General features: G+C 47.8%; 1 protein-coding gene across 2 annotated transcripts in view; it reads left to right on the top strand.

Annotated features, from left to right (window-relative positions):
• The window catches only part of LOC107120864 (guanylate-binding protein 1-like), a 19567-nt gene extending 12256 nt beyond the window's left edge, over positions 1-7311 (top strand). For both annotated transcript variants that reach the window (XM_015423629.1, XM_015423630.1), the window contains exons 10-12: positions 830-932; positions 3702-3895; positions 6816-7311. In XM_015423629.1, coding sequence (XP_015279115.1) covers positions 830-932; positions 3702-3895; positions 6816-7001 — 483 coding nt within the window. In that variant the 3' untranslated portion in view covers positions 7002-7311. The remainder of the gene's footprint in view (positions 1-829; positions 933-3701; positions 3896-6815) is intronic.
• Positions 7312-11761: the final 4450 nt, after the last annotated feature.

Below are 11761 nucleotides of genomic sequence, written 5' to 3'. Positions count from 1 at the left end.
TGAACCGCTGTCTTCTACTGTGTCAAAACAATCGTTTACCTAATTACTCTAGGGGTGAGCCTCATACTTGGCTTGAAGAACTTCACCAGATCCAATCCCTGATACCTCCATTTAAAAAAAACAACAAAACCTCAGGTAGCAGGTTGGTGGAAGAACTTCCTGGTCATGGTATCCCTGGGAGCTGTCAGCTGTATTCACAAAACCTGCTGAATTTTTCTGAACACAGGCCTGGCCAGGCCTGTAGCTACAGTGGGGCGTCTCGGGGCTAGGCCCCCTGACTTACTGGCAAGGCCCCACGACTTCTCAGGGCCCCCAAGCGGTGGCAGGTGCAGGGAAGGAGCCAGGTATTGCTTTAATTTGATTAGCCAGTGCCCCCTAAGAAATGTAAATGCCCCCCAACTTAAAAAAACCTGGCTATGGGCCTGGGCCAGGCCTCTGAGATAAACAACAGTGGTTTAGCCAGTGGTGAGCCAGTTCGGTGTAGTGGTTAGGAGCATGGACTCTAATCTGGGAGAACCGGGTTTGATTCCCCACTCCCCCACATGCAGCTGCTGGTGTGACCTTGGGTCAGTCACAGTTCTCTCAGAGCTGTTCTCTCAGTCCCACCTACCTCACAGGGCATCTGTTGTGGGGAGGGGAAGGGAAAGGAGATGGTAAGCTGCTCTGAGACGCCTTTGGGTAGTGAAAGGCGGGGTATAGATCCAATCTTCTTCTTCTTTACCTCAGCCCCCACACACTGGACTTGTTTTTGAATTTTTGAATGCACACCCAAAATTACTCTCAGTTTTCCTGTTACTGGGCAACATCAGTCCATTTTGCTCCCAATCAGGCCAAGAAGGCCCTTGAAGAGTTCCTAAAATCCAAGAAGAGCGTGGCGGAATCAATCCTTCAGACAGACAATGCTCTGAGTGAAAAAGAGAAGGAAATTGAAGGTGAGATCTGGATTAATATTATTATTGCTACACCATGGCACCTTTAAGGTTAACAATTTGTTTGTTGGTTTGTGTTTTCCTCAAAACTGCACAGGAAAGCAGGTTTAGGAAATAGCAGAGACAAACCAAGGAAACCCCAAGAGGTGTGTGACTGCAATATGATGCTGTGGGAAAGCTGGGGGGAGGGAAATCCACTTTCCAATAGCTTGAAACCCAGGGCAAATAACCCATGTGGAAATGACCCACTGTTAAGCTGAGTTAGTGTGGGCTAGCTCACAGTTTTTTAGACTCTGTTACCTCAATAGCGACCTCATGTCAAGTTCAAAACCTTTATTGGCATAGATCATAATCATACACAATCGCCATTCAGTTCATGGATTTGACACACAGCTTCCTCATTATAAGGCAGTTACAGAACTTAGCAACCGCTTCAATAACCGCTATATTTTGTGAAGCCAATAAACGATACAACCTTCTGTCATCGGATTGCTTGGCATCATTCTTAAGAATATCTTCTAGATAGGCTTCCCAAATGTCATCATACAAACTGCAATAGAGGAATACATGTTCGATTGTTTCAGTCTCCTCTGAATCACAATCACAGAACCTTACAGAGTAGGGGATTTTTTTAAATCTTCCTGCTAAAACCGCAGAGGGGAGCACATTATATCGAGCCAGCATAAATGCTCTACGCAGCTGTGGGGAAGTCAGATCCGCTAAGTATTGTGCTGGGGCGTTGATCGGAAAGCGTGCCCATCTTACAGGGGAACATCTACCAGAAGCCAAAGCTCTAAGCTCTTGCATTTCAATATCAATTACTCTCTGTTTGAGCAGAGCAAAGATGTGTATTTCAGATGACATCATATCATTCAGGCATAAGCCTATTGAGACAATTTTCCTTTCTATAGCAGCAAACCACTTAGAACAATGAGACTCTTTCAGCAGATATGGAATAAGGCTATTGGGACAGCTCCTGAAATGCAGACGTAACCAAAATCTAAAAGTAATTATCCAAGCCCTTGTTTCCAAACCTATCAAATTGGCTTCCAAACAAATGGCAGCATAAGAAACACACAGAGAGAGCCCTAGTATTTTCCTCACAAAATTGGATTGAAGTTGTTCTACCATTTTGTTAAAAGCAGTAATCCAAATGGGCACCCCATAAAGAAGCTTTGCTCCAATTTTATGTTCAAACACTTTTAGGGCCACAGGAACATACTGATTAACCTTGGTTAAAAAAAAAAAAACGGGTTATTGCTAGCACACAGCTATTCACATCTTTAATTGCTTCTGATCTATGGGCTACCCACCTAGCACTATGGTATAGAGACCTCATGTACTTGTATCCTGATTAGGAAACACAAGGGAGCTAGAGACCCAGAAGATTTCAGTTAAAGCTTTATTGCTAGCAAAGCGGGGAAAATTTGCAAAGGGTTTTTCCGAAGAGCATGAAGTTACATCTTCGCTTAATATACAATTTCAACAAGCAGAGGCATAATCCTTGTATGGTTATTTCCTACGGATACGTGTCCTTAAGATCTATCCTGAGGACTTGACATTTCACCTCTGCCAGGTTCTTGTACTTTTATGTTATCTGCTTTTATGTTATCAAAGGCTAATGCAAGTTTCCCGATTTAGTGTCCCACCCAAGCACACCTGGGTTCCCTGGATGCCAATCCTTTGAAGTAATTTTAACTTCTATGTAGGTATTCCACAGGTGCACATCAATTAGTATGCATAGTTAAGAGACTAGGCATAACAGCTAATGGCTAAAGGCTTAATCAGTAACCTCTGGTTCTTGCAGCAAATGCGAATAAGTTAGTCAAAGCCTCTGTGCTTTTGGGGTCTTTGCTATAAGACTGTTGGAGGCCTAGTCGGGCTAGGCCAAAATCCATCACCTCCAGCTCACACATTTTTTGTCTTAGCTTGAAGGAGGGCTCCAGAGCAAACTAATTTATGTGGTAGGCCAAATCGCTTGCTCACAACTTGAATGCCAGCAGCTCACAAAGTAGATTTTTTGCTCACAAGACTCCACAGCTTAGAGGGAGCATTGGTTACCACTCAGAGGTCCCTGCCACATGGGGGGGAAAGGGACGGGCTGAAGTGCGGCTTTTGAATGCCGCATCAAAAGAAACATGCTGCGGCGGGATCACATTGATCCCTTGAGCTGTGGCGCATTCCCTCCCCGGCACGATCAGATACCGGGGGAAGGGACGGAGGGGAATGGGAGACTGGCGAACTGCGCATGTCAGAACATGCGCAGTTCAGGCAAGAGCCGGGGATGAGCCAGCAGTAAGACGGGCCGGCGATCCCACAGCCGGCGTTGATGCGGGCGGCCTGAAAGAACCACCTAGGTAGGTGGTTCTTTTTTTGATGCGTATCTTCGTGGGAAGGGCCGGATTGGGGATGGGCGCAGCACGATTCCCAGATGGTGCTGTGGGATCGCGCTTGTTTGCTGCGGCCCCAATCCGGCCCACTCCCGGCCCAAAACCCCTCGTGTGGACAGGGCCAGAGTTCAGCTAGTCAGGCAATGGGCAGGACTGACCCAAAGTTGTCTCTTGTTGTTTTTCCCCTGTTCAAGACCTTTTGGATTTTATCCTTAAAAGTCAAGGTGCAAGCAGGCATCAGGAAGCTCACAGGCAGTGTCGTGATGCCTGCGGCCATCACTTTGAGGATCACTGCGTCAAAGCCTTAGCTTGCGCTGTGCCCCTTGCATGGTTTCTCTGACTGCTAGCTTTTCGCGTTTCCCCTTTCTCCTCTGAAACACAGCTGAACGTGTCCGCGTCCAAGAGGCCCAACGCCAACAGCAGCTCCTGGAAGAAGAGAAGGACAGGCTGGAGCAAATCAAGAAGGATCAGGAGGAGATAAACAAGAAACAACTCCAGGATCTGATGGAGAAGATGGAAAAGGAGAAGAAGGAGTGGAAAGAGGAGACGGAAAGGATGGTGGAGAACAAGGGCAAGGTAATGAGAGCTCCTCCAGGCCCACGCAGACCCACTAAGAGTTTGGTGTAGTGGTTAGGAGTGCAGACTCTAATCTGGAAAAGTGGGTTGGATCCCCCACTCCTCCACATGCGGCTGCTGGTGTGACCTTGGGTCAGTGACAATTTCTCTCAGAGCTGTTCTCTCAAGGGTAGTTCTCAAAAGAGTTCTCTCAGCCCCACCTGCCTCATGGGGTGTCTGTTGTGGGGAGGGGAAGGGAAAGGAGACTGTAAGGCGCTCTGAGACTCCTTCGGGTAGTGAAGGGCGGGGTATAAATCCAGTCTCTTCTTCTTCTTCATGACCAGGTTGCCTAATAGATGTCAGATTTCATAGTAGATCACGGTATTTACGTAGTGCTTTCTCTAAGTACAACAGCCATTTTCATGCATTAGGTCAGTATTCCTTATGGTAACTGCGCAAGGCAGGCCAATCCATACTTGATAGAGGAGGGTGCTGAGTAACCTAACAAGCCACCTAGCAAGACCATGGTTAAGCTAAAATGAGAACGCCTTGGCTCATACTTTGGGCTCTTTTTGTAGCAGGAACTCATTTGCATATTAGGCGACACACCCCTCGTGTAGCCAGTCCTCCAAGAGCTTACAGTAGCCCCTGTAAGAAGAGCTCTGTAAACTCTTGGAGGATTGGCTACATTAGGGGTGTGTCGCCTAATATGCAGAGGAGTTCCTACTACAAAAAGAGCCCTGCGGGTGGGGGGCGGCGGGTTGAACCTGTTGTGCTTCCTCAGATCTTCCACAATATTTATTAACTCCCCAAAATACCAGCTGGTCTAGCTGGTAGGACAAATTTGGTTTTCACAAAGCTTCTGTCATTTGGAAATATGCCAAAAATCAGCATGGCTGCTCCCACGTGGGAGCTTCCTCTGTGGACAGTGGGATACCTCCACTCAGCCCCGCAGCCAGGGATTTTTGGCTGGTGGGGCAGGGGATCAGGGAGCTTAATTAGTTTACCCAAATATCATGTGAGGTGGGGAGTAGTGAAGGAGAGAGAGAGAGAGAGAGAGAGAGAGAGAGAGAGAGAGAGAGAGAGAGCGAGAGAGACAGAACGAGAGAGAGAGAGAGAGAGAGAGAAGGCATGCTCCTGAACTCAGTAGAGGTAGGCCCGTAGCCACAGTGGGGAATTTGGGGGCATAGCCCCACCCATTGATGAGCCCTGCCCCACCCCGGGAGGATGCCAGACCCCCCCCCCCCAGTGCACCTCTCCCCTGCAGCCACAGGGAGGCTGGGGAAGGGAAGGGAAGGGAAGCCACCCTGCTCTCCTGGTCAGTTTCACTCCCTGAGATTAGCTGTTAAAGCTTAGGGCTGATGAATGAGGAGTGGAAATGACCAGAAGCGTCAGGGCGGCTCCCCTTTCCTTCCCCAGCCTCCCCACTGCTGTGGGTGGGGGATCTAGGGGGTCTGGCATCCTTCCGGGGTGGGGTAGGGCTCATCTATGGTGGGGCTCTGCCTTCCCCCCGCGTGCCCCACCATGGCTATGGGCCTGCGTCCACTGTGGAGCATCCACAAAATGCTGTGCCCAATCCAGGCATGATGACCGCAGCTCCCGTATTCTTCCATGATGGGCTAGGCTAATGGAAAATACTCTTAAGTCCAGGTTGACAGGGAAACTACGAGGTGAGTGTTGGCAGAGATTTCATACGGACGCCAGTCCAGGGAGAGGGGAAACCAAGCTCCACATTCTCTTCCTCCCGTTTAGCTCCTTAACAGGGGTTCCCGCCCCACTGCAGCTGAGCTCTGCGAGATCTTTTACAGTTCCGCAGGGCCTGCAAGACGGAGCTCTTCCGCCAGGCTTTCGACTAAGGAGCCACCTTCACTATTACTACTACTCCTACCAACAATCGTAGTCTAGATCCTGGCCCTTACTTTTAATTTGACATCTGGCCTGTGCCGCCGCGTGGCTTAGGAGGGTCACTGAGCTGAAAAACTGTTTGTCTGTATGCACTCTTCAGTGCGACATCTGAAATATCTAAGGAAATATTCCCAGCACTTTATGATTTTAGGATTGTACATTCTTATTCGGAATTGTTTAAATGTTTTTTCTTTATGGATTGTAATGGTTATTTTTGTACCCACCAATGTAAGCCGCCCTGCGCCTGTTTCTGGGGAGGGCGGGGTACAAATTGAAACAACAACAACATTTAACTTTACACCACAGCTCAGCTGAGAAGGGCGAAGGGTTGTTTTTTTTGCCAGGAGTTAGAAGAGGGGTTGACTGCAGATAAAGGTATGGGGCAGGGCATGTGGATGCTGTTGCCGCCCCACTTCACCCCAGTTTTGAATGCTTCCGCAGTGGGGCCTCCCTGTCCCTTGGGGAGCAGCCTCATGTCCTTGGAACAAGCTAATGTGAATATACAGGCCCGCACCTGCCCTGATTCTACCCAAGTGGCGGCAGATCTGCTGGCAGAGGTGCTTTTCTCTAGCAGAAAGATCCCACTCTGGATGCCAAACATTCTTCCAAGCGTGTTGCAACAGATGACGGGTCCTTCCACTGGAGGACAGTCGCTCCACTAGTGGAATGGATCTGTGGGATGAAACCATTTTCTTCTATTTGCCACCACACCTGAGTTGAACACAGACTGTTGTCCTCACGACAGCCAGCCAGTTTGGTGTAGGGGTTAGAAGCACGGATTCTAATCTGGAAGAGCTGGGTTTGATTCCCCATTTCTCCACATGCAGTTGCTGGCGTGACCTCGAGTCAGTCACAAGTTCTCTCAGAGCTGTTCTCTCAAGGGCAGTCCTTGAAAGAGCTCTCTCAGCCCCACCTGCCTCAAAGGGTGTCTGTTGAGGGGAGGGGAAGGAGACTGTAAGCCACTTTGAACTCCTTCAGGTAATGAAGGGCGGGGTATAAATCCAGTCTCTTCTCTTCTTCTTCTTCACCTTTGCAGGAACTAGAACGACTGTTGGAAGAAGGGCACCAGCAGCAGGCCCGTGAAATGCAAAACGAAATCCAACATGTCGGGCAGTGTGTCCCTGATATTTTGAAAGCGATCTTCGGTGGAGTTACAGACATAATCAATGCGGCAGGAAGTCATTCGCCAAAAGTCTTGCCTGCGAACTTTTACCCGTGCTGATAATTTGCTACCCCGACGATAACAGTGTCCTCCCACCCTTCTGTGTCAAGCGCGTCCCTTCATGTGTATCCTGGGCATTTCTTAGTATTGGAATCTACTGCCAGGTGTATATAAGGGTTCTGGATCCAGGCAGCGCTTTGTATAAAAACAGGGAGGTCCCAGGGAATAAGCAGGTATCGATTGGAAAACCAAACTAGGGGATTAGTGAGAGGAATATATGGCACAAACAGCATGCATTCAGAGAGTGAGAGAGAGAGAAAGAGAGTAAAACAGACTAATCCATAAACGGGATTGGATGGGAGCCAGAGGATAAGACGGAGGCCGTGAGTGGCACTCTGACCTCTGTCTCATTTCTCTCGTCTCCAGCCAGAATGAGGAACCCTTCTCACCTGAACAAAGGTAGAGTCCAGTGGCACCTTTAAGACCAACAAAGTTTTATTCGAGGTGTGAGCTTTCGTGCGCACGCACACTTTGTCAGGCGATGAAATGGAATTACAGATCATAGTTGTATATATAGGGGTGTCTTGTTAAATTAGCATGCAGAATAGTGAAGGTATATATTTTTTAACAGATCAAAAGAGTGACAAGTTGGGTTTCTGGTTATCATCTGTTTGGGTTCAGCTGGGGGGGGGACAACATAGGTAATAAATATGTCAGAACTGGAGACTGATGTGCCCTGAATTGTGAGAATCCCATCCTTAGACCCCCATCCATCTCCTTTCTAGCATAGAGGCGAACTTTACAGCATCTTGAACAAATTTAGAGTCCAGTGGCACCTTTAAGACCAACAAAGGTTGTGGTCACATGTGCCAGAAAAAAACGGGGGGGGCCGAGGGATTGATGAATCGCACCTCTGTACCGAGGGCTCCCTATGGAGTTTGCGATGATGCGCATACTGTGAAGGGTGGTGTCATGATATGTCTAGGCCTGGGAGAAAGGCCTAGAGGCCTGTGTGGGAGTGGAGAGCAGACAGCCTACAACCAGTGTTCCCTCTAAGCTGAGTTAATGTGAGCTAGCCCACAGTTTTTTAGCCTCCGGCTCACAGATTTTTGTCTCAGCTCAGGAAAGATGGTTCCAGCGGAAACTAAATTATGCAGTAGCCAAATCGCTTGCTCACAACTTTAATGTCAGTAGCTCACAAAGTAGAATTTTTGCTCACAACGGTCCACAGCTTAGAGGGAGCATTGCCTACAACCCCCACAATGCTTAGCAATGGTCGTAGCCAATCAGTGTACAGAGATTGTGTGAGGGGAATGAAACCTAAGCTCTGTGGGCCATGAAACGGTGTCCTTTGCTCTTCTGTGGTCTTGTCTCACAGAGGGGACAGTCTGGTCTGAGGAGAAAGATCCCTCACTTGGGACAGAGTGAGTACAGGTAGAGGCCTGGCAGACTGTGGGCCTTGAAGTAGTAAGCAGTTAAGTGAACTAGGTAGTCGCGTTAGATTTGTTTATTTTGCCTTTAAACACTGTTATATATTTTAAAGCACCTTGTCTTGTTTCCCTTGCCCCAGTACTGTGTTAATAAACCATTTGTTCAATTGTTCTCTGCCTGGTCGTCATGCCTATGTTCTCGGCTTAAAAGGGGGTATTTTGGATGGGCTTGGAAGGGTACTCTGGGCCTTCTCAAGGGAGCCGAAGTCCAGAGTGGTGGCAGCGGAAGGTGGCGACCCCCTGCGGGGTCATGATGGGGGGGGACCAATGGTACACAGTCGGGATGACCTGATCAGACCATCCTGACAACATGAGAGCGCACTGGAGGAATCAGACATGGGAAAGTCCATCTGTGGCCTGTTGCAACCCGTTAACTACCGGATTTCCCCTGATTTCTTTGTGGCAGAGCAGAACGGGTTGCCGACGGCTGCCGACGGGTCGGGGCGCTTCCCAGATGTTGTTGTCCGATCACGCCCTTTAAATCCACCTGGCATTCACACCTATGTCGGGTCTAATTGTGTGTATGATCGCAGCCAAAGGTTTATTCAAGGTATGAGCTTTTGTGTGCAAGGCACACTTTCCCAAATACATTGGAATGGAAGGTGACTACCTGGATTTACAGCATCTTAGCTGTGTAGACTATTTCCCTTCTCCCCAAAACAGAGAACTACATTTCAATCTACCATTCCAATTTACATTACATATTCAATTATAATCTTAATTGTTAAGAGTAGTAATAACATTTTGCTTCACTAAAACACGGCGTTAACTGACAGAATCCTTTTCCTGGGGTACGATGTTACGTCAGAGATCGATAAGATATTGTCACTTGATGCGTCTTTTGCTGGCTTTGTCTCTAAAGCCAGCTGTTCGGGCGTGCACTCTACCAGTGCAAGGACGGACTCTTCCATTTCCTCATCCTCAGATGGCTCATGACGCACAGTGAGCAGCCATATGCCAGCAGCTGTCCTGATGTGCCAAAGTCCACTGAGATTGTCCAAGAGCTCCTAAGGCTTGGAAACTGGTGTCACCTGCAACTGAACCACACAAAGCATAAGAAATGTTTGCAAGTGCAAGTATGATAAACTGGGATACCTTTCCTTGAGATGCACCCTCGGAATGATTCTCTTTAAGAAGCCAAAATGGTAGCATCCAGAGAGCTCCTAGAACAAATCTCCAGATTATAGATATCAATGTCTCTGGAAGCTTTGAGAGCCAGTTACTTTTATGAAATGCCATTAAAGGAACTGTTAGTGTGTGAGAGCCAGTTTGGTGTAGTGGTTAAGAGCGCGGACTCTAATCTGGGAGAACCGGGTTTGATTCCCCACTCCTCCACATGCAGCTACTGGTGTGACCTTGGGTCAGTCACAAGTTCTTTCAGAGCTGTTCTCTCAAGGGCAGTTCTTGAGAGAGCTCTCTCAGCCCCACCTACCTCACAGGGTGTCTGTTGTGGGGAGGGGAAGGGAAAGATTTTAAGTCACTCTGGGATTCCTTCGGGTAGCGAAGGGCGGGGTATAAATCCAATCTCTTTGCCTTCTTCTTTGGAGGGTGAACTCTACAGCATTATACCCTCCTAATGTCCCATCTCTCTCCAAACCCCACTTCCCCCAAACTCCACCTCCAAACCTCCAGGAATTTCCATCCCAGAGGTGGCAACCATAAGAGTGCCACCCTAGTACCACCCCTGACTAAGGAAAAGTTAGAAAGCTCCACGAGGAAGGCAGGCCTGTTTTGTTCATGGTTTGCCTACCCAGTGGCAGACCTACATTTTTGGGACCCTGAAGCTTGAACCCCTTCTCAACCAGCAACAACAGGGCAACATCCAACAAGAATATGGAAAGGGCATTGAGCGTATTCGAAGTTCAATATTAAGTACTTCAACCCATTGGCTTATGATTCTGTCACTAAAATAGCCTTATTTTAATAACAAGCACTTTTTTAAAAAAGCCACCATTTATTTTTATTTTTGAAAATTTAAAATGATTTTGAAAATCATTTTTAAAAATGTTGCTTCAGGGCCCCTCCAGGATTAGGGGCCCTGAAGTTTAAGCTTTGTTAGTTTCATAGTAGATCCACCCCTGTGCCTACCTCAAGGGCTCTCCGCAGCTGATCGGGTCCGTGGCCTTGGATAGGCCACGATGGAACTGCTGAGCAATACTTAAGAGTCTGGCGACTGAGTTTTCAGCACGAGTTTTCAGCACAACTGCATTACCGTTTTCTTCTTATCTTTTTTAAGCTGCTTGAACTATTTTACAAGCTACCATGTCCATGACTGTCTTTGAAATACATAACGGTCTCCTTGCTGCCCATCCAGTCCTCTCCTGGTAACAGGCTAGAAAGAGAAGATGGGGTGTGCTTTATTCGTTCATCCCGTCCTGTTTTCTGTAGCCATATATTTGGCTGGTGTTTTGTTTTTGTTTTTTTACTGTTTCTTTGCCTTTATCATTTAGGATAACTGATTTGCTTATGGTTTTGGGTTGCTTTTTATGATGGATTTTAATTGTATTTATACAGGCATTTTATGTAAGCCGCCCTGAGCCTGCCTCAGCTCTGAGAGAACTTGTGACTGATCCAAGGTCACCCAGGTGGCTGCATGTAGAGAAGTGGGGAATCAAACCCCGTTCTCCAGAGTAGAGTCCGCTGCTCTTAACCACCACACCAAACTGTCTCTATGAATGAATGAATGAATCTTTGTTGGCCTTAAAAGTGCCTCTGGACTCAACACCCCACCCCCTGGAATGACTGTAATCCACAGGAGGAACCACATTTTATGAGTCAAGAAAGGACAATTCCCCAGTGAAATCCTTGTTTCCTCACCCTTAAAAACGGCTTTCTTGGGTTTTCCCCAGATTCCCCCCTCACTTCCTTCTGAGAGTGCAAAAGGGTACAGGCGATTCTTCTGTTCCTCATCTTACTGGTATAGTTTACAGTCCACTGGTTCCCAAAGTGGGCAATACTGCCCCCTGGGGGGGGCGCTGGAACGATCCAGGTGCGGATCCACAAACTGCATCTTTTTGTCCACTTCTTGAAGGTAGATTTCTAGGGTGGGTGGGTGCTGAGTAATTCTGTTTTCTGAAAAGGGGGCGGTAGGCCAAATAAGTTTGGGAGCCTCTGGTTTACACAGTGGTGCCAAACAGCGTTCCCTCTAAGCTGAGTTAGTGTGAGCTAGCTCACAGCTTTTTAACCTCTCCGGCTCACAAATTTTTGTTGTAGCTCAGGAAGGATGGCTCCGCCGAGAAGCTAGCAAAATGTTATACGAATACGAGCAAAAACTGCTGGAAATGCAAAATAAACATAGGAACATATATACACATGTGGTGGAATTGTGAT

The sequence above is a fragment of the Gekko japonicus genome, unplaced genomic scaffold (assembly GCF_001447785.1).
Source record: "Gekko japonicus isolate JY-2015 unplaced genomic scaffold, Gekko_japonicus_V1.1 scaffold6464, whole genome shotgun sequence".
Lineage (NCBI taxonomy): Eukaryota > Metazoa > Chordata > Lepidosauria > Squamata > Gekkonidae > Gekko > Gekko japonicus.
The sequence above is the reverse complement of the archived record's forward strand: the minus strand, read 5'-3'. Positions and strand labels throughout refer to the sequence as shown.